General features: G+C 37.2%; 3 protein-coding genes and 1 non-coding gene across 14 annotated transcripts; 2 read left to right on the top strand and 2 right to left on the bottom strand.

Moving 5' to 3' along the window:
• Nucleotides 1-404: 404 nt before the first annotated feature.
• Nucleotides 405-6626, top strand: LOC125193974 (dihydrolipoyl dehydrogenase 2, chloroplastic-like). Of its 10 annotated transcripts, none has more exons than XR_016128816.1 (17): nucleotides 405-763; nucleotides 1343-1489; nucleotides 2005-2139; nucleotides 2316-2433; nucleotides 2876-3000; nucleotides 3264-3389; nucleotides 3467-3547; nucleotides 3854-3916; nucleotides 4093-4167; nucleotides 4247-4325; nucleotides 4412-4512; nucleotides 4731-4844; nucleotides 5204-5317; nucleotides 5411-5482; nucleotides 5584-5662; nucleotides 5770-5856; nucleotides 6417-6626. XR_016128816.1 is itself a non-coding variant. In XM_048091950.2 (16 exons), exons 1-15 carry the CDS (start codon nucleotides 458-460, stop codon nucleotides 5629-5631), a joined length of 1704 nt encoding a protein of 567 aa, XP_047947907.2. In that variant the 5' UTR covers nucleotides 405-457; the 3' UTR covers nucleotides 5632-5662; nucleotides 5776-6052. The 10 variants fall into 10 exon arrangements, 3 of the variants coding, with proteins under 3 accessions (XP_047947907.2, XP_047947906.2, XP_047947905.2); XR_007171668.2 differs by lacking the exon at nucleotides 6417-6626 and adding an exon at nucleotides 5997-6052 and having other exon boundaries at nucleotides 5776-5856; XR_016128818.1 differs by lacking the exon at nucleotides 6417-6626 and adding an exon at nucleotides 5992-6052 and having other exon boundaries at nucleotides 5776-5856.
• A 974-nt stretch (nucleotides 6627-7600) lies between these two features.
• Nucleotides 7601-7714, top strand: LOC148927131 (small nucleolar RNA snoR77). Its single transcript, XR_016129631.1, has one exon. It is a non-coding gene; the product is annotated as a small nucleolar RNA snoR77 (small nucleolar RNA).
• A 906-nt stretch (nucleotides 7715-8620) lies between these two features.
• Nucleotides 8621-12263, bottom strand: LOC125194526 (putative late blight resistance protein homolog R1A-10). The gene is made up of 2 exons (XM_089056298.1): nucleotides 9539-12263; nucleotides 8621-8859 (listed from the first exon to the last, which is right to left on the bottom strand). The coding sequence occupies exon 1, from the start codon at nucleotides 12189-12191 to the stop codon at nucleotides 9549-9551; it is 2643 nt and encodes an 880-aa protein (XP_088912424.1). The 5' UTR covers nucleotides 12192-12263; the 3' UTR covers nucleotides 8621-8859; nucleotides 9539-9548.
• A 2243-nt stretch (nucleotides 12264-14506) lies between these two features.
• LOC125193973 (putative late blight resistance protein homolog R1A-10) lies at nucleotides 14507-20063 on the bottom strand. 2 transcript variants are annotated; one of them, XM_048091947.2, is made up of 2 exons: nucleotides 17353-20063; nucleotides 14507-14768 (listed from the first exon to the last, which is right to left on the bottom strand). In XM_048091947.2, exon 1 carries the CDS (start codon nucleotides 19976-19978, stop codon nucleotides 17363-17365), a length of 2616 nt encoding a protein of 871 aa, XP_047947904.2. In that variant the 5' UTR covers nucleotides 19979-20063; the 3' UTR covers nucleotides 14507-14768; nucleotides 17353-17362. The 2 variants fall into 2 exon arrangements, with proteins under 2 accessions (XP_047947904.2, XP_088926072.1); XM_089069946.1 differs by lacking the exon at nucleotides 14507-14768 and having other exon boundaries at nucleotides 17996-18192; nucleotides 18260-20063.
• Between the last annotated feature and the right edge of the window lie 1315 nt (nucleotides 20064-21378).

Genomic DNA, 21378 nt, shown 5'->3' with positions numbered 1-21378 from the left:
TACTAATAAATAGTTAAAGTGAAAAAATAATAAAATAAAAAAGAAAATAATATTGAGAAGAGTCTTGTTAACATTATTCTTTTTGTACATCTACATCGAATATGATAATGTGATATAATGACGATGTGATCTATACATCTATATCACACATATTCGTCCCAAGTTAACTCTCTTAATTATTAATCCATTGGTCTTAGTCCCCGAAGGAAGTCAAAAGCAAGCCGCAGAGGTCCTGGTTGGAAAGAAAAGAAATGATTATTTATTATTCCAATTTTATCTACTAAAGTAAGAATATTTCTTAATTGTAAAATAAATTAATAATGGACAATAAATAGTTGGTACAGCGTAGTTGGATAAAATTTGAGACCGTTCGCCACGTCAGCGTCAGCCGGGGTTTATGTTTATCTCCAACTGTCGAATCGAATCACACACACGCACACACCTACTGAGCTCCGAGATGCATGCTTCAATTTCGCCTCTGTCGATCTCCAACCCACCGTATTCCCCTATCCGGCCACATTCGAGTTCACGACTGTGCGGCCTCCGGAGAGAGGCGTTTGGATTTCGCTCGCCGCCGCAGTCCCGTAATCGCGGCGTCGGAGCTGTCTCAGCGAAGGCGAATTCTCGGCGGCTGTCAGTTTTCTCGGCTTCGAATTCAGCTGCGGGCAATGGAAGCAGCGCTCCGGCATCGTTCGATTATGATCTCGTCATTATTGGAGCTGGTGTCGGCGGCCATGGGGCTGCGCTGCATGCCGTGGAGAAAGTAGGAGCTTTGATTTCATTCTTAGTTTGTGCCTTTATGCTCGGGTGATGTCTGATTTCGGTGGTTAGGGCTAAATTCGAGCTGAAACTCTGTGGTGTTAGGCTGAATTTGGAGTGTTTGAGCTTCATTATTGATTACTAATATGTGAAAGTTTGATTCTATATACCTTAAGTTCCAGTTTTAGTTTATTATAACATTTTTCATTTCCATCTTGAGGGTTTTGAGCTAAAAAATTAGCTACATTGTTCAATAACAGTTCATGTTATAGGTTAGGCTTTTCAGTTGCATTCGATTTCATAATTGATGGATAAGCCTCTTATACCCTTGACCAAGGTGTTGAGCTGGAAATTCAGCTATATTTATGAATTTTATGGTTTTCAACTTTTGAGCCTTAGTTGAATCATGAGATGTGTTGGGTTTAGAATGGATTGAGTTTGAACATCACTTGGATCTTCACTTTGCTTGCACCATGAAATATTACTTCCAATCTTTATAATTTTATCTCTCTTTTATATGAGAGATAATTCTATAGATGTATTAGTTGTAATAAAACCTCAAGAATTCCATGGTTACTTTCAGGGTCTCAAAACAGCTATTATTGAGGGCGATGTGATGGGTGGAACTTGTGTAAATCGAGGGTGTGTTCCTTCTAAAGCCCTACTAGCAGTAAGTGGTAGGATGCGCGAACTTCAAGATGAGCATCATCTGAAAGCTTTAGGTTTGCAGGTATTTCCTTTACTCTTTAGAATAAAAATGAAAATCACAAATTCAATAGTTTCATTCAGAAGTTGTGTAGCTTTCTTTATACGATACCTCAGCATAAGCCTCTGAAAATCTATTTGTGGGAATAATAGCTGACTTTGTTCTAGATTATTACAATTGTGGACAGTGTTTATTACTACTACTCCTTTCATATGCAGTTTAAATTATTCACCATACACCTATCTGTACTTGTTTGTCCGTAAAATGAGTTGAGACCAGCCATCTAATCCCTGAAACAATGATAAGCATAAGGAGTTAGTGGTTGAAGTTTGTGTTGAAATTAGATTATTCTTCACACTTGATGCTGAAATCGCTCTTAGTTCTTAATTTTGTTGTGTCTTGTTTTTTCATTGTATCGTAATTACTACAATGACATTCCTTTGACTGAACCGATACTTCCAAAGATTAATTATGCCTCTATGGTTCCTTGAAACTGCGTCATAACTTGGTCTTTTTTTCTTTTTGATCTCTAATTATAGGTTGCTGCTGCCGGGTATGACAGACAGGCAGTCGCTGACCATGCTAATAATCTTGCTTCAAAAATCCGTGGTAATTTGACTAATTCACTGAAAGCACTTGGCGTGGACATTTTAACAGGATTTGGCACCATAGTGGTATGCTCTAACTGTTACCCTTTAAACTGTATATAAATATTGACTGAAAACTATTCTCTTATTCTAGATATATTGGAGGACAATGTAACTGATGGGACTGCTTATTCAGTTTGATTCTTTCATAATGAGGATCGAGTTCGTATGATTCACTCTAGAAATCGCTTTAATTATTTCAGGGTCCTCAGAAAGTCAAATATGGAAAAATTGGTTCATCTGACAATGTGGTTACTGCAAAGGACATAATTATTGCCACAGGGTCAGTTCCTTTTGTTCCTAGAGGAATTGAAGTTGATGGTAGATACTCTCTCCATTTAATTACTACTATTTTGATATCCACACTCCCTGACAGATCTATTGTCTCTCTAACATTTATTGATGACTCAGGAATGCATTATCTGATACTTGTATCTTTATCACTTGCTCATTGTCTATTTTTTTGTCAGCTGAAAATGCCATGACCTGCACACAATTATGCAACAGTGTGCTATGTTGATCTTCTGTAACATACTTTATATGTAATCCATCTTTTTCTTATGAATCTAAATGGTGCCGTAGTTGGGGGAGGATGAGAGAAGAAAAATAGATTAGTTAAAAAAGAGGTCATGTTTTCTCCTTTTCTCTTTGTCCTCTGTTTTTTGGAGCATTGTATGTCTTATAGGTGATATCTCTATCATTCTCTTTAAACATTTGATTGGTATCAAATAACCTGATGCATCCTTGTATCCCTAATCTGCAGGGAAGACAGTAATAACCAGTGACCATGCCCTTAAATTGGAATTTGTTCCGGATTGGATCGCCATAGTTGGAAGTGGTTACATTGGGCTTGAGTTCAGTGATGTATACACTGCTCTTGGTAGTGAGGTAATGGCCAAAAAAATGCATTCTTCTCTAGCTCTTTCAAGCCTGATAAAAAAAAGGGTAGTTAAACTTTTTGTTTCTCAAACTAAAAAATTTCTATTTTGGTGAGAAATTGTAAGAATGAGAGAAATAGATAATCAACCCGGTTCCTATTCTCGTCAACACCTTAACCTTTTTTTGGACAAACTCAAACGTCTTGCTAAGACACGATCCCTACCAGAGATGGAGATGCTCCTTCAAGTAACTAATTATGCAAGGTTATATAGGTTACATTCATTGAAGCTATGGATCAACTTATGCCCGGATTTGATCCTGAGATAGGCAAGCTAGCTCAACGAGTTTTGATAAATCCACGAAAAATTGATTATCACACTGGAGTATTTGCTACCAAGGTATATAGTTGTTTCTTATTTTGCTCATAGCTTCCTCTAAAGCATACTGATAAATTTTATTCTGGTACTTTCGAAAGATAACTCCTGCAAAAGATGGGAAGCCAGTGACTATTGAGCTTATTGATGCGAAGACAAAAGAACCAAAAGATACACTGGAGGTAACAAATACTTTTCCTGGTTACCCTCTTCCATGCATTCCTATGAACTAACGAATGTACAACCTGGGACTTGCCGCCTCCTTCACCCAACAATTTCAGAAAGAAAGTAAAAAAGTTCACCAGCGCTCAAGTTTAAATAGTAACCAACTGAGCAAAAGAAATTTGAATTTCCTTCAATATACTAGTACATGTTTTACTCATGCAAGGGTCTCTGGAAGCTTTCTTACACCCATCAAATTTGACTCTTCGCATTTAGTAGTGTAAGATATGAACTGTCTGTGAGCAAGTAACACTGTTTTGATGTAGGTCGATGCAGCATTAATTGCAACCGGAAGGGCTCCATTCACAAAAGGCCTTGGACTGGAGAATGTATGCATTTGATAACCTATCTTATATATTATAAATTTGTTACCAAACCAACGTATGGTCCTCATATTTTGGTTCTGTTGCTCATACATTGCACATGAGTTTCTGTACATTGAATGAATTTTCACTTTATCAGTATCAAAGTATATAAAAGACGGTCTGTCTTCACATGACTGCAGATTAATGTGGAGACACAAAGAGGTTTTGTTCCTGTTGATGAGCGCATGCGAGTGATTGATGCAGATGGAAACCTGGTTAGTTGGTCATGTATTTGTCACTGGCAACTTTTAACGACAAGCTTTATTGTGCTTGACACATTATTTCTGTCATCAGATCCCGCACTTGTACTGCATTGGTGATGCAAATGGTAAATTGATGCTCGCCCATACAGCAAGTGCTCAAGGAATTTCTGGTAGGTGATTGTACTTAATTAAATCAGTATGTGAACTTATCTTTTACTTACTGTTTCTTCTAAAATATAATATATTCTTTTAACAGTTGTAGAACAACTTACTGGAAATGTTCACGTGCTTAACCATTTAAGCATTCCAGCAGCCTGTTTCACTCATCCTGAGATCAGTATGGTTGGGCTAACCGAGGTAAATTTGTCGCATAGGACTTGAACTGGATTAACTCTTGCTTTAACTTCTTACATGAGTCACTTTCTAGTAACTTCAAACTATAATTACAATTATTTCATTTCATACAAGTTAAAAACCTGCTTAACATCGCTAAATTTCATAAACTCTGCATAAAATTTGTGGATAGGATTTTGCCTGTTTGTGCCTACTTAAATCTCAATTATTTTACTTTACAGCCTCAAGCAAGGGAAAAGGCTGAAAGTCAGGGGTTTGAAATAAGTATTGCCAAAACGAGTTTCAAGGCCAACACCAAGGCCTTGGCTGAAAATGAAGGGGAAGGACTCGCAAAGGTCTGTCTCCTTTATCTTCTTTTTACTGCTATACAAATGTGTGAAAACATTACACGAGTTGTGGTAATTAGCACACACTTGATCGATGGATGTTAGAAAATCAACTTCCTGAGAATCAAGGATAAAACAGACTAAGGTTCCTTGTCTTCTCTCCTTTCCGAAGGGGAAAAATAGCATCATTTGAAGCAAGAAAACCATCTTCATCTGTCTTCCATGACCTATAATAGTCATTTGACGCATTATGTTATATGTGTGCGGTATCTTCATTAACCCGAATTGGAATGTTCAAATTATTTATTTATTTTTTAATATTTCTGCTTTTCATGAAATTTCTTTGATACGCCTTTTCTTGTTTGCAGTTGATATACAGACCTGATACCGGTGAAATTCTTGGCGTTCACATTTTCGGGATGCATGCAGCAGACCTCATACACGAAGCATCTAATGCTATTGCATTAGGAACCAGAGTTCAGGTATGGGAATGCTCATTGCTCACAATTAGCAATCTTGAAAGGTCCAACATGGAGGTATTGGAATATCACTTATGTTTTTTTGGTACCTCACAGGACATAAAGTTTGCCGTTCATGCACACCCAACATTATCCGAAGTTCTTGACGAGCTATATAAATCGGCGAAGGTAAGCTTCTGAGTTATTGGGATCCAATTATTATCACTGAACACACACAAACTCACAAATATTGCATAAAATAATTTCTTTACTGAAATCCCCTGGTACAGGTAAACTCCCATAATACTAAGCAAGTTAGTGAACCTGTTGCTGTATAACCACTCGTCGCTGTATAGGACCCTCATTCTTGTAAGAGATTTGCGAACGCAACTGTATAGGATCTTCATTCTTGTAAGAGATTTTTTAGCTATTACAAATGAGCAGGGAGTTTTTAAATCATCCAATGGTTATGAAAGTTTCAGAAAGACAAAGGCATTGATGCTATCAGAACAGCTGTGTTTGGTTTGCAACAACTCTTCAGTTCGAACTTTCACCTCCTCAAGGTACACATCTTCAAATTGATAATTTATTATTAGAATCTGACCGACTTCTAATCTGGTATCATTTGTTTTATAAAAGAAGTTCTCATTGATCCCATTATCAAATGAGGCAATAACAGTCTCTATTCTGACCAAAAGTGTAGATAACTGTATACAACACTGAATGATTCTAAATATTCGATCAAAGAACTTGAACGGATGAATTAGGCACAGAAACAATCCTTTGCAGAATGAAATATAAAGGCAGAAGAAACTGAAAAACCTGACAGCGTTGATCCTCTTACGAGGCTGCTTACAAACTCAACAGTCGACACTCTCCTTCTAACCTCCAGAGAGTATTTAACCACACCCATAGACCCTCAAATTCTGAAATTCATTATAACTGATGGGCTGCATACATCAGCTTGCCAGTGCATTCAAGAAGTAGGTACTGCAGTATGCGGTCTTAGGTATGGAGAACTTCATAAATGGTCTTCAAGCTGGTCATGAAGTAGGGGAAATGGTACTATATGAAAATGGAACGCATGAATAAATTAATGAACTTGGGTTTTACCTCTTGGCAGTGTGATCATCATGTGTCATATATGATACGGGACGAAGTTTGAGGTTGTAATTTCCATTATCTTCATGCTGCACCTTCTGAGTTTGTTGTGCTGAGGCAACAACAGCACTGGTGCATTCATGAGTGTTAGGATTTCTTCAATTATTCTGAAAAATTCGCATGCTTAGGGTGAATTTTATTCCCTTTTTTAAAAATCTCTTGTTATTTACCATTGCTCTGTTTCTCTTCTTGTTTTGCTCGTTGCTATCACTTGACTTTCCAAACCTCACCGGTACCGTTAACATCACATTCAAGATTCAACTTACCAACTTCTGATCGCCGTTGCCATTTTTCATTACGGCTGCCTCGCCTCGTGTCCACCATGCTCGTGTCTATATATTTATATATGTACGATTGGTTAAATGAGTAAATTTTTTTGAAGGAATAAAATATATACTTATAAGGAAATTTAAGGAAAATAATTTATAGTAGATTTTTGGGAAGTATCAAGATTCGCCAATTTCACTATCGTATCACCACGCAAAATGGAATAAATTTTAACATATTATTCTACAAATATTACTATGATTTAAAAAGACAATATAATCAGTGACAACATAAAATCTTGAATAAATTTTAATCATATATTTTGTAGTGTGATTTAAAAAGAAAATATTTATAACCAGCGCCTTTTTCATGCAATTTTGCAAATTGAAGACCGTAGGTCCATTGGTTGAAATTTAAGATAATCAGGGTAATATTTTGATGATGTTGTTTGATAATATAAAAGTATACCATTTCATATACTTATGAAAAATGAAAGGATGCAAATGCGTGTGTGCCCCGAGTAAATCACTGCATTTGTAGAATTAAGAAAATAATGTGTATCACTGCATTTGTAGAATTAAGAAAATAATGTCTCAAAAAAGAATAGTAAGGAGTACTAATTACTCATTGAAAATATGAAATAATCACTATTTTGAAGTATTGCCATAACAGCTCATTTGATGGGCCTAGATAGGTTAGTGGGAATGGGATGGGCCGTAAGATTAATTATAAGAAGCACCATTTCTCTCTTAATCTTTAAGCACCATTTTCGAATTGATTAATTATATGCTTGGGTTTATTGTTTTGCTCTATCAAGATTCATATTTTCTACCCTCTCAAAATATTTGTATCACTCTTATTTTATTTGAGTGGAAATTCAGGCAACCTCCTTCTGCCTTAAAAAAAGAATGGGAAGGAAGGTGTTTATCTGCTCGTAAAATGAGCTTTTGCTGATTTATTCTTTGAAGCTGGTCTAGTAAGCTCAAGAACTGTTCTTTTTTCTTATATTTTACTACTAATATTATTTGATTCTTGATGCGGCAGCCTCTTGGATTTGAACAAGGCTGGATTTGAACAAGGCTAATGCAAATGAACGAAGAAAATATGAGAATGACTGAACTGGTAGATAAAGAACTCAAACTAATTGAAAACTTCGGAGTATAAAAACTCAATGCAAAATTATATATTCAAAGTATGTATTTTAAGATCAACAACGATGCCTTTATATAGGCAAAGGAAATCCTAAATTTATAGAAAAAAAATAACTAAGAAATCCTAAACTTATGGAAAGAAAAAACTAAAAAGATAATAAGCAAAAATAACTATAAGGAAAATAAAACCTATTTTGTAGAAGGAATTATTTTTCCATCTACTAATTCTACTAACTATGAAATAAATAAAACCAAAATAATAACTTTCTTAGCCTCCAAGACTTGTCTTCTAGAACTGCATCAAAGGCACTTCTAGCATTGGACTCAAGTCTCTATATGGCCTCAGACAAACTTCAAGAGCTTGCTTTTTCGTAAAGCACTCGATTTTGATTTCTCTTGGTTTCTCTCATGCCTCACTCTTCTATAGATTTCAGCTGAAGACCTTTAGTGCCCTCCAATTCTCAATTCATGGTATCTCCTCTTGACACTTTTGGAAGGCTGTGAAGCAATTGTTGAGATATATATTTGGGAAGTTCCATTGACCAGACCACGGGCTTCAATGTTGCGAGTGCTTTTTCTGATTCAGATTGGGCCTCTAATCTGGATCGGTTACATGCTATTGTATTAACATGCTAATTGTATTTAACTTGGGTCGAACTTCATAGTATTCATTTGTTATGTATTGTCTGCATTCGGTTTTGAGTTATTCATGTTGTAGCATCATCCATTCGTTGTATTTAAGGAGACATTACTGAGTTTGATACTCATGCAATAAAATACAATCTCTCTTCGTCTTTACAATTTGTTTTCTTCTATTTATGACTTCAGATGGACAACATTTATAACAACCAAAACAAAAACAATCAGAAACTAAAATCCCAAAATAGTTCTGGAATGAGAGGTACAACTAAAATCCCACCCTTTGCATCTTCTCTCTCTGATCTCTTTCTTGCTCACAAACACCAGCAAAACATGCAGCAATACAACCTAAATCAAGTCAGTTTTTGCATTAATTCAAGCTTTCTGAGTTGTGACAGAAGATGAAAAATCACCCACAAAATTATAACACAAGCTGAATATAGTATACTAGTAAAGAGCAAGAAACATTGGCAGGGATCAGGAGATGTTTAGGAGCATATTGCAAGCAATGTAACAATGGCAGAAACTGAAAAACACGGTTAGTTTGCAATCAGATTAAGGAAAAACTACATTGTAATACATAGCTAGACAAGTCTAACAAAAATAAATCTATACACATTTTATTACACTACATACATCAGCTCAAACTATTAGAAATGGACCACATAGATTGACAAAATTTAAGAGATTTTAATATGCACCTGCAATTATGGGCCAAAATGGCACATCCGACTTTCTTAGTGTGAGTAGGCAAAACAAGAGATAGAGAGATAAAATTCATCATCGATCTAATACCATATTAGAAATGAGTCACTCACTGTCATAATATGTGGGACATAATTTAAGAGATTTTAATACAATCCAAGGGTGATTCTTGCGTTTGGTTGAAAATATTCGAATTGTTACACCATACAAACCACATACATCACAAGTTGTAACAAAAAAAAACAAATGTACTAACTATGTAAGGGGGAAAAGAATAGTAAGGAACAATTAGTATAGTCACAAATGGAGCATGTATATTTACCTTTTGGGCTCTAACGTATATACAATTTGAGGTCGAAGTTGTCGTACTCTTCTTGCTGCATCTTCTGAATTTGTTGTGCCGAGGCCACTACAGAAGCACCACATTCATGTATGTAAATTTCTTGGAGAGTTGGGATATCTCCAATGGCGCTGGGGATTTTTTCTAGCTTATAGCAGCTGGCTACAAACAACGTCTGGAGTTTAGGGAAGTTGGTCTCATCGGCTTTCCAGTGCACCAGATTTAAGGAATCTAACTGTAGGAACAGCAGTGAGCGAAATTCATCTTCTTCTGTCGCCTCCCACTCTTCCTCTTCCTCTTCCTCTTCCGGCTGTGCCTCTTCCTCTTCCTCCTCCTCTTCCTTTTCCTCCTCCTCTTCCTCTTCCTCTTCCTCTCCCTCTGCCTCTTCCTCTCTTTCAAATACGCATTTATATATTCTCAGCACTTCCAGATTTGGTAGTGTACACAGAGTTGTCAACAAACTCCTTAATACTACACAACCACGAAGAGTTAACTTTCTAAGATTAGATGGAAATCTGAGTTTGTGTAGAAAACGGCTACCATCTTTATCCAATTCAGATTTGCAATGCAATATTTCGAGCTTGTGAAGATGGCTAAGATCAACTTCAAAGTTTGGTGAGCCTTCATAATTGATTCCCAAATTTATGATATTTGGAATTCTTTTAAAAAAGCCACTTCTAATCAGCTTAGGAGTTACCCACACAGTGTAAAGCGTCTGCAACTTTTTAAGATCATTTTTTGTCTTCGGGATTGTGAATATTGTCCCCTTCAACTTAATATGTCTTATCTCAGACATCTTCCATAATTCAGATGGCACATAGGGCATAAACTGTGCAGAAATCAAGGTTTGCAGATTTTGCAATCTCGATATTCCATTAGGTAAACGCGAAGAGCAGTTGATAGCTAAGTAGCGTAAGTTCACAAGTTGTAATATTTCTTTTGGGAACTCCTCCAATAACATACCCATTAAATCGAGCACCCTGACTAATCTTAATATGCCAAAAACAGGAGATATATTAATCTTATCATTAGTGCATATAAAAGATCGGGCAAGTGACATTAATTGTGGTGAAGCACACACATCTTCCATGTCATATGATGACTCAACACTTACACGCCGCATTGAATCCTTAACGTCTAAAAACTTCTCCTCATTAGCCTTCCTTATGCATAAATCCCTCAAAAGATCATGGATTGAGTAACTCTTTGCTTTTCCATTATTCCTTTCTTGTGCAACCAAAAGTAGATTCCTCTCCACGAGAAGTTTCAAGTAATCCTTAGCCTCTTCCTCCAAACTCTTATCACCATTAGATTTCACAAATCCTTCAGCTATCCATAGACTCATAAGTCTAGATTCCTTAATCTCGTAATCTTCTGGAAATGCCCCCATATATAAGAAACATGGTTTCAAGTAAATGGGTAAGTGGTTATAACTCAAGGAAAGTATATTGGAGAACTTCTCCCCTGATTCAACAATGGTACCTTTTACATCTGTTGAAATCTGCTCCCACACATCTATTGATCTTTCGACCTTTGACAATAGCCCACCTATCGCATGAATTGCAAGAGGAAGCCCACTGCATTCACTTGCAATCTCACTTCCAATCTCTTGTAATTCAAAAGGGCAATCCTCTTCCCTAAACACAATTTGGCGAAGTAGATCCCAACTTGCAGCCTTGTTAAGCAATTGCAGGTTATGAAGCAAACTCTTGGAGTTTACAATGTGTTGGGCTACATTAGAATCCCTTGTGGTGATCACAATTCGACTCCCATTACTGTTGTTTGGAAAATACATCCTTATCTCATCCCAGAACTTGTTACTCCATACATCATCCAACACAATCATGTATCTGCGCCCAAACAACCTCTTATACAATATATCTTTCAACTCATTTTCATTACATCCATTCAGGTCATCTTCAATCTTTTCTTTTGGGCGACGAAGAAGACTTAATAGAATATCTCGCATATTGGGAAGTTGTGAAATTGCAGCCCAACCACGATAATCAAAGCGATTAGTGATGAGCGGATCATCATAAAGATTTCGAGCAAGAGTGGACTTACCTATGCCACCCATCCCAGTAATAGGGATGATCTCCAGCTTGGTCTGCATATTTGTAAGTCGATCCTTCAACTGCAGCAGATCTGCATCAACTCCCACCAAATCGCTCTTGGAGCTCGACAAAGGAGCACCAGCTGGAATCTTAATTTCCTCCACCTCCACGAGCTTAATAGATTCAAGTTGTTGATTTGCTTGCTGCACATCATGCGAGGAAGAAGCACCAGTTGGGATGGTCTTCAACACTTGTTCCATTGCCAAATCCAGTTCTTGAGCTACTTGCTGCAGATCTGGTGTGGAGAAACTAAGCCTTGTGCCTTTAGTGGTGGAAAGCATTTTTCGAACCATTCTTGTTTCAATAATATCTTCAGTTTTATATGAAACATCTCTGATTTGGCTCTCCAAATTACATGGTATGTTGGTGAGTGAAGACTTTTCAAGAATGTGGAGAAGAGATTCAGCTTTTTGGAGAAGGGATTGGAGTTGTGGTTTGTTGCGATCAACATTCCAAAGTGATTGTTGAGGATTAAGTATTCCTTCAAGGATGCCGATGAGTGATTGAAGATTGTATGCCATTTTTCAGATCTCTTTCTCACAAACAAAACACAGCAAGGAAGAAAGATTGTTGCAAATAAAAAATGATGAAACTAACATCACAGTTTGTTGATCATTTTAAATTTCTTAGTGGTGACCTGGGAGCAATAACTTATTTTATTGAATAATTTATTGGGTAGTTGGCTATAATTTTATTAGGGTGGTTGTATTTTAAAGTAAATCCATACTGGTTGTTGTTCCTGAAACTCATTTGTGAAATCCTCAACATGTGTGCACAAGAGTATCAAGATTTCATCCAAGAGATAGATTCGGATCTTGTAAGCATGCAATATAAAATTGTAAGTTGCTAATAAATTCCTCACCAATCGATTATTGCCCATTATATTTTAACTAGGGCGGTTTGTCATTATTCAAAACTCCATATATAAATCATAATATATTAGGTGCATTTGGTTGTTTCGTGTGAACAAACAATAAAATATATTGTGGTGGATAAATTATATTTTGCCCGGTAGTTGGGTTAATCTCTAACTAAAATTCCAAAATAATAACCTCATGAACAGTGATTAATTAAACCAGGAATTTAATGTTGGAGGACCCAAGTCTTTGATATTTTTCAATTTTAGTTTTTCCAAAAGATGTTACTAAAATATACTCCTGGTAGGGAGTTGTAAGAAATATAGTAAATGAATAACGAGAGAGAAAGACTAAATGATGTATGCTAAATGAAAAATAATTAATCAAATACATATTTCTTAAGAATAAAAAAGAATAGTTTAAATTAAATGTATTTATTATGATATATTTACATATTTAATCTTATCAAAGTCCGGAATAAAAACAGAGACAAATTTTAGTAAATAAGCCAATACGTAGAATATGTAAATCTATAACATAGTAGAATTTTGGTACATAATAATACTACTAAAATGGATATTTTGGAAAAATAGAAAATGTAAAACTGAAAAACAAAGAAAAGAATACATCGAATTAAACAGAAAAACCATGATAAAATTTTGTACTCTCTCCGTTCCACAAAGATTGTCCCATTTTTCCATTTCTGTACGTCCCACAAAATTTGTCTCATTTTATTTTTTACCATTTTTTTATTATAGACCTCATAATCCATTAACTCATTCCTACTCACAATTTATTACAACTATAAAAGTAGGACCCACATTCCATTATCTTTTTTCTACTCACTTCATTTCATTTATTAAAACTCGTGCCCGGTCTAAGTGAGACAATCTTTATGAGATAGAGGGAGTATATAATAATAGGCATATTTTTTTGAATAAAAAAAAGAATATTTAAAAACTGAGAAATAAACAACATACGAGTAAGTGGGCTGCCCCGTAAGATTAATTATAAGCAGCACCATAATTTTGCAGCTTATGTTTACCGATCATTTTATTTTTGTACGTTGATTGCTTGCATCAACACTATATCCTACCAACTCGTTCCCTAGACGCAAGAGTGGTTGTGTTGCTCGATTCTTGAACATCTAAAGGACTGAGCCATTTCGTTTTCATTCTATTTTACCATTCAGTTAGTTATTCATAATTATTTTCCAATTATCAAAATTCTAGTATTTTACTAGTGTGGCATTTGTAACACCTGAAGCTATATAAACTAAGTTGTCCATCCCATTATTATCACACTTGAACCATTTTTCCATGTTTCGATTTTTCAGAGAAATTTAGCCCAACACCATCCTTATCCTAATTAAGGCTAGCAGTCTCTGCTCCTTGGACAGTTTCTCACCTTGATAAGGACAATGCATTCCTCCACAGTGATCTACAAGAAGAAATATGGACACGCGGTTGCTCCTGGATTTGAACAAGGCGCTTCTAACATTGGTCGCAGGCTCAAAAGTCTCTATATGGCCTCAAACAAACTTCAAGAGCTCGCTTTTTTGTAAAGCACTCGATCTTGATTTCTCTTGGTTTCTCTTAATCCAAAGTCGATACAGCTGAAGACCTTTAGTGCTCTCCAATTTTCAATCCATGGTATCTCCTCTGGACACTCATTGGAAGGTTGTGAAGCAAATCTTGAGATACTTGGCAAGTTCCATTGATTTACAGGCTTCAATGTTGTTGTGAGTGCTATTTCTGATTCAGATTGGGCCTCTAATTTGGATCGGTTACATGCTATTGTACTTTCCTTGGGTCTAACTTCATAGTATTCATTTGTAATGTATTGTCTGCATTCGGTTTTGAGTTATTCATGTTGTAGCATCATCCATTCCTTATATTTAAGGACACATTACTGAGTTTGATACTCATGCAATAAAATATAATATCTCTTGTCTTTTCAATTTGTTTCCTTCTATTTATGACTTCAGATGGACAACATTTATAACAACCAAAAACAAAAACAATCAGCAACTAAAATCCCAAAAATAGTTTGCTACAAGGCATTAAATTCGAGATCAATTTATAACAACCAAAAACAAAAGCAATCACAAACTATAATCCCAAAAATCGTTCTGGAATGAGAGGTACAACTAAAATCCCACAATAGCTGCCACCCTTTGCATCTTCTCTCTCTGATATCTTTCTCGCTCACAAACACCAGCATAACTTGCAGCAATACAACCTAAATCATGTCAATTTTTGCATTAATTCAAGCTTTCTGATAGAAGATGAAAAATCACCCAAAAAATTATAACACAAGCTGAAAACAGTAGTAACAAGCAAGAAACATTGGCAGGGATCAGGAGATGTTTAGGAGCATATTGCAAGCAATGTAACAATGGCAGACACTGTAAAACACGTGCAGTTTGTTATCAGATTAAGAGCATTCCCAATGGAGGTGGCGAATTCTCGGCGATAAATCGCCGGTTATCGCCGAATTATCGCCGGCCATTGTGGCGAAGTCGGCGATAATTCGGCGATAATGTTGCCGTTGCTTCGCCGAGTGGCGTTCTAACGCCGGATTATCGCCGAGCGATCGCCGGCCACTGTGGCGACGCTCGGCGATAATCGGCGATAATTAAAATTTTTTTTTTTTTTTTTTGAACCCAACGGCTATTTTACATTCCACCCCTATAAATATTTCCTCCACTTCCTCCATTCATCACCCACAATCTTCATTCTCTCCATTTTCAATCTCTTCTCCCAATCTTCAATTTTCATCAAAATTATGAGCTTTTGGAAGAAAAGTTCCCGATCGGGTAAGGATAAGGGTAAGGGGAAAGAGTCGAGTTCACAAATTCCCAACACGGATGAAGCAAACGAGCAGTGGATGCAGTCGTTGTTGGCGATGGGTTCTCCTCCCGGCCAACTTCCATACGGGGGTCCGTCTCCTTTGCAGACTCCTCCGGCGCGGAGACTTTCTCCGTACTTCAACTCTGCCGGCAGAATGCCCTTTCCAGCCGACGATGTGTATCGGCCCCAGTTCGACACCCCCGGATCAACCCCAGGCGACCAAGAATCTCAGGCCGCGACACTGAGCGCGGAGGACTTCGAGGTGGAAGAAACGCCCACCGAGCCGCCTTCTAGGAGCGGGAGGGGGAAGGCGCCGGCGTCGTCGGCTGCGACTGATACGGGTTCCGATGAGAGGCCGAAGCGGGTAAGGACTACTTACACTCTGCAAGAGTCCGAGCTGATAGCCGACTGCTGGGCGGACACGTCACAGGACGCGGAGCGCAGCAACTACCAGACTGAGATCATATTCTGGGAGCGGATTGCCGCGAAGTACAGGAGCCACAAGACTGCCTCAATGAAGGACCATGGCAGCGAGGCGATCCGTCGGCATTGGGAGCGCCTCATGAGGGACTGCGGGCACTTCAACGGTATTTATTCTAACTTGATGACTCACATGACGAGTGGCCAGAACGAGCACATGGTCCGAGATGAGGCCATCCGGATGTATAGTAGCCAGTACTTGTCGACGAAGGGCTTCAAGTATTGGAACATCTACGATAAGCTGAAGGATCTCCCCAAATTCCGGACGGGAATGCACGACGCGCTGCACGGGAAATCGGTGCGCTCGCGACTTAGCGTTTCGGAGAGCGAGGGGAGCGCGGCCCACATCGACTTGAGTGGGGATGGTCCGCACGAGCGCCCGGAGGGAGTGAAGAAGGCGAAGGGGAGGCGGAAGGGGAAGGGCGCAACGTCGGAAGTCGCGTCGGAATCCGTCATCGACTTAGAAAAAGCCACTTATTCGAGCAATGTCGCCAATCTGACCCAGATGTACACGCTGTACTTCACCGGCGGCGGGACCCCTGAAGAAAAGGCGGCCCTCTGGAAATGCATCCAACACCTGCAGAGTACGCTGGGGCTCGATCCCGACGCCCCTCCGGCCCCTCCGTCTTAGATTTTTTTTTTTTAAATCTTTGTTTATTTGCGTTTTTTATTTGTAGTTTTTTTTTTCTCGTTGTATTATATTTTCCAATGATTAATACAACGATGAATTGTTCATTATTAGTCTATTTATTAAATACATTTGTAGGGAAAATTAAATAATATAAAAAATAATGATGTAAAAATGAAATGTTGAGTTAGGGAGAAATAAGGGAGAAATAAGGGAGAAACCAATGTAGCACTTGGCTAAAAACTGGGGATAAATTTTGGTGCTGATGTGGCGCTGATGTGGCAGGAGTTAGGGAGAAATAAGGGAGTTTTTAGGGAACTCCATTGGGAGTGCTCTAAGGAAAAACTACAAAGTAATACATAGCTAGACAAGTCTAACAAAAATAAATCTATACCATTTATTACACTAAATACATTGCTCAAACTATTAGAAATGGACCACATAGCTTACAAGGGATGACAAAATTTAAGAGATTTTAACACTCCCCCGGCACGTATGGGCCGGAATGACACATCGGACGTGAGTACGCAAGACAAAAGATAAAGAGATAAAATTCATCATCAAATTGGTCATGATCTAATACCATATTAGAAATGAGTCACTCACCCCCTTAAAAAGGCCTCATAAAGAAGAGGGTTATCCACTCTTATATAAATTAGATGTGATCTTTATCAAGTTTATGTTGGACAGAGATTTTAACACAAACCAAGAGTGATTCTTGCATTTGGTTGAAAATATTTGAATCGCTACACCATACAAATGACATACATCACAAGTTGTGATAAAAATATAAATATACCAACTAAGGCAAAAAGAATAGTAAGGAACAGATAGTATAGTCACAAAATGGAGCATGTATATTTACCTTTTGGGTTCTAAACTATAAACACTTTGAGGTCGAAGTTGTCATACTCTTCCTGTTGAACCTTCTGAATTTGTTGTGCTGAGGCCATTACAGAATCGCCACAATTAACTATCATAATGTCTTGGAGAGTTGGGATATCTCCAATGGCGCTAGGGATTTCATCTAGCTTACAGCAGCCAAATACAAACAGCTTCCGGAGTTTAGGGAAGTTGGTCTCATCGGCTTTCCAGTGCACCAGATTTAAGGAATCTAACTGTAGGAACAGCAGTGAGTGGAATTCACCTCCTTCCGTCGCCTCCCACTCTTCCTCTTCCTCTGCCTCTCCCTCTCTTTCAAATACACATTTCACTATTCTCAGCACTTCCAGATTCGGTAGTGTACACAGAGTTGTCAACAAACTCCTAAATACTACACAACCACCAAGAGTTAAGTTTTTAAGATTAGAAGGAAATCTGAGTTTGTGCAGAAAACGGCTACCATCTTTATCCAATTCGGATAGGCAATGCAATATTTCGAGCTTGTAAAGATGGCCCAGATCAACTACAATGTTTGGTGAGTCTTCATAACAGATTCCCAACTTTATGATATTTGGAATTCTTTCAAAAAAGCCACTACTAATCAGCTTGGGAGTAACCCTCACCGTGTAAAGCGTCTGCAACTTCTTGAGATCAAATTTTATGTTCCTGATTTTGAATACTGTCTCCTTAAACTTAATATGTATTAGCTCATGCATATCCCATAATTCAGATGGCACATAGGGCATAAAGTGTGGACAAATCAAGGTTTGCAGATTGTGCAATCTTGATATTCCATCAGGTAAACCCGAGGAGCAGTTGATAGCTAAGTAGCGTAAGTTCACAAGTTGTAATATTTCTTCTGGGAACTCCTCCAATAACATACCCGTAACATCTAGCACCCTAACTAATCTTAATATGCCAAAAACATGAGATATATTAATCTTGTCATTAGTGCATATAAAAGATCGGGCAAATGACATTAATTGTGGTGAAGCACACACATCTTCCATGTCATATGATGACTCAACACTTACACGCCGCATGGAATCCTCAACGTGTAAAAATTTCTCTTCATTAGCTTTCCTTATGCATAAATCCCTCAAAAGATCATGCATTGAGTAACTCAATGCTTTCCGATTAGCCTTTTTTTTTGCAACAAAAAGTAGATTCCTCTCCACGAGAAGATTTAAATAATCTTTAGCCTTTTCCTCCAAACTCTTATCACCGTTCGATTTCACAAATCCCTCAGCTATCCATATACTCGTAAGTCTAGATCCTTTAATCTCTTGATCTTCTGAAAAAATTCCCATATATAAGAAACATGGTTTCAAGTGAATGGGTAAGTGATTATAACTCCAGGAAAGTATATTGGAGAACTGCTCCTCTGATTTAACAATGGAAGCTTTTACATCTATTGAAAGATGCTCCCAAGCATCTATTGATCTTTCAATCTTTGACAATATCCCTCCAGTCACATGAATGGCAAGAGGAAGCCCACCACACTCACTCACAATCTTAGTTCCTATCTCTTGTAATTCAAGAGGGCAATCCTCTTCTCCAAACACAGTCTGGCGAAGTAGATCCCAACTTGCAGCCTTGTTAAGCAATTGCAGGTTATGATGCAAACTCTTGGAGTTTACAATGTGTTGGGCTACATTAGATTCCCTTGTGGTGATCACAATTCGACTCCCATTACCGTTGTTTGGAAAATACATCCTTATCCCATCCCAGAACTTGGTAGTCCATATATCATCCAACACAATCATGTATCTGCGCCCAAACAACCTCTTATACAATATATCTTTCAACTCATTTTCATTACATCCATTTAGTTCATCATCAATCTTTTCGTCTGGGCGACGAAGAAGACTTAATAGAATATCTCGCATATTGGGAAGTTGTGAAATTGCAGCCCAACCACGATAATCAAAGTGAGTAATAATGAGTTGATCATCATAAAGATTTTGAGCAAGAGTGGACTTACCTATGCCACCCATCCCAGTAATGGGGATGATCTCCAGCTTGCGCTGCATGTTTGTAAGCCGATCCTTCAACTGCAGTATATCTGCATCAACTCCCACCAAATTGCTCTTGGAGCTCGACAAAGGAGCATCGGCCGTCATCTTAATTTCATCCACCTCCACTAGCTTAACAGATTCCTGTTGTTGAATTGCTTGCTGCACATCACCATGTGAGAAAGAAGCAAGATTTGATGAAGTCGCGGTCCTACCCTGCATGAGCTTCACCACTTGTTCCATTACCAAATCCAGATCTTGAGTCACTTGCTGCAGATCTGATGTGTGGAAGGCCAAGCTCACGGGGTTGGGAACCACTTGCTCAAACATAGAAATCCGGTCTTGCATAAGTTTTGAAGAAACCATTCTTGTTTCAATAATATCTTCTGCTTTATATGAAACATCTCTGATTTGGCTCTCCAAATTACTTGGTATGTTGGTGAGTGAAGACTTTTCAAGAATGTAGAGAAGAGATTCAGCTTTTTGGAGTAGGGATTGGAGTTGTGGTTTGTTGTGATTAACAATCCAAAGTGATTCTTCAGGATTAAGTATTCCTTGAAGGATGGTGATGAGTGATTGAAGATTGTATGCCATTTTTCAAAACACTCTTTCTCACAAACAAAACACAGCAAGGAAGAAAGATTGTTGCAAATAAAAAATGATGAAACTAACATCACAGTTTGTTGATCATTTGAAATTTCCTAGTGGTGACCTTGAGGCCAATAATACTTATTTTATTGAATAAATTATTGGGTAGTTGGCAATAATTTTATTTGGGTGGTTGTATTTGCTAAGTAAATCCATATTGCTTGAATATAACAAAAAAAAACATTTGGATCTTGTAAATTTTGTGAAATCCTTTACATGACACGCACAAGTAGTATCAAGATTTCATCCAAGAGAAAACATTTGGATCTTGTAAATTTTGGATAGCATGCAATATAAAATTTTAAGTTGCTAATAAATTCCTCACCAATCGATTATTGGCCATTAAATTTTAAGTAGGACGGTTTGTCATTATTAAAACTCCATAATCCCTAATATATTAGGTGCATTTGGTTGTTTCGTGTGAACAAACAATAAAATATATTGTGGTGGCTAAATTATCTTTTGCCCGGTAGTTGGGTTAATCTCTAACTAAAATTCCAAAATAATAACCTCATGAACAGTGATTAATTAAACCACGAATTTAATGTTGGAGGACCCAAGTCTAAGATATTTTTCAATTTTAGTTTTTCCAAAAGATGTTACTAAATGAAAAATAATTAATCAAATACATATTTCTTAAAAATAAAAAGAATAGTTTAAATTAAATTTATCTATATTATATGATATATTTACATATTTAATCTTATCAAAGTCCGGATTAGAAACATAGACAAATTTTAGTAAATAAGCCAATATGTAGAATATGTAAATATATAACATACTAAAATGAATATTTTGCAAAAATAGAAAACTTCAAATGCATCATCCTTCTTTAATTATGTCAAACAAAGAATTTGGAATTGAATTCCTTCTAATTCAATTCCATAGAATTCTAATTTCAATTCAATTTCAATTTCAATTCTGTGAAACGAACGGGCCCTATTCGCACTCGTACATAAAATCTTTTTATATGGATTTGGTAGGTGGCCTTCAGAAATTGCACTCATTGCATGTATTCAATAAAAAGATGTATTTTTAGCTGTCCATTATACAAAAAAATTGACCAACCAAAAGATCACTTTTACTTATTTTTCCACGTCAAAGTACTTCTTGCTCTGCTTTGACCATGACCATTTTACCTCCTAGAAAGAATCTAAATGGCTGCAGTTGTCTTTTTAGAATAAAAAGACAATCCAATGGTGTCATTGCTCGTTACAAAGCTTGGTTAGTTGTTAGTGCTTTTTCCATGTTTTGATTTTTTAAAGAAACTTAGACCAGTGGTCACACCAGACACTTATAGCATTGGTTGCAGGCTCAATAGTCTCTATATGGTCTCAAACAAACTT

The sequence above is a fragment of the Salvia hispanica genome, chromosome 4, assembly GCF_029641045.1.
Source record: "Salvia hispanica isolate PSC_SH4W2 chromosome 4, Shi_PSC_v1, whole genome shotgun sequence".
NCBI lineage: Eukaryota > Viridiplantae > Streptophyta > Magnoliopsida > Lamiales > Lamiaceae > Salvia > Salvia hispanica.
The sequence above is the reverse complement of the archived record's forward strand: the minus strand, read 5'-3'. Positions and strand labels throughout refer to the sequence as shown.

Coding starts and splice junctions, on each gene's coding strand:
- LOC125193973 (XM_048091947.2), bottom strand. CDS start 19,978: ATGGCATACAATCTTCAATCACTCATCACCATCCTTCAAGGAATACTT.
- LOC125194526 (XM_089056298.1), bottom strand. CDS start 12,191: ATGGCATACAATCTTCAATCACTCATCGGCATCCTTGAAGGAATACTT.
- LOC125193974 (XM_048091950.2), top strand. CDS start 458: ATGCATGCTTCAATTTCGCCTCTGTCGATCTCCAACCCACCGTATTCC. Junction 2,140..2,315: donor CAGGATTTGGCACCATAGTG/GTATGCTCTAAC, acceptor TAATTATTTCAG/GGTCCTCAGAAAGTCAAATA. Junction 4,845..5,203: donor AAGGGGAAGGACTCGCAAAG/GTCTGTCTCCTT, acceptor TCTTGTTTGCAG/TTGATATACAGACCTGATAC.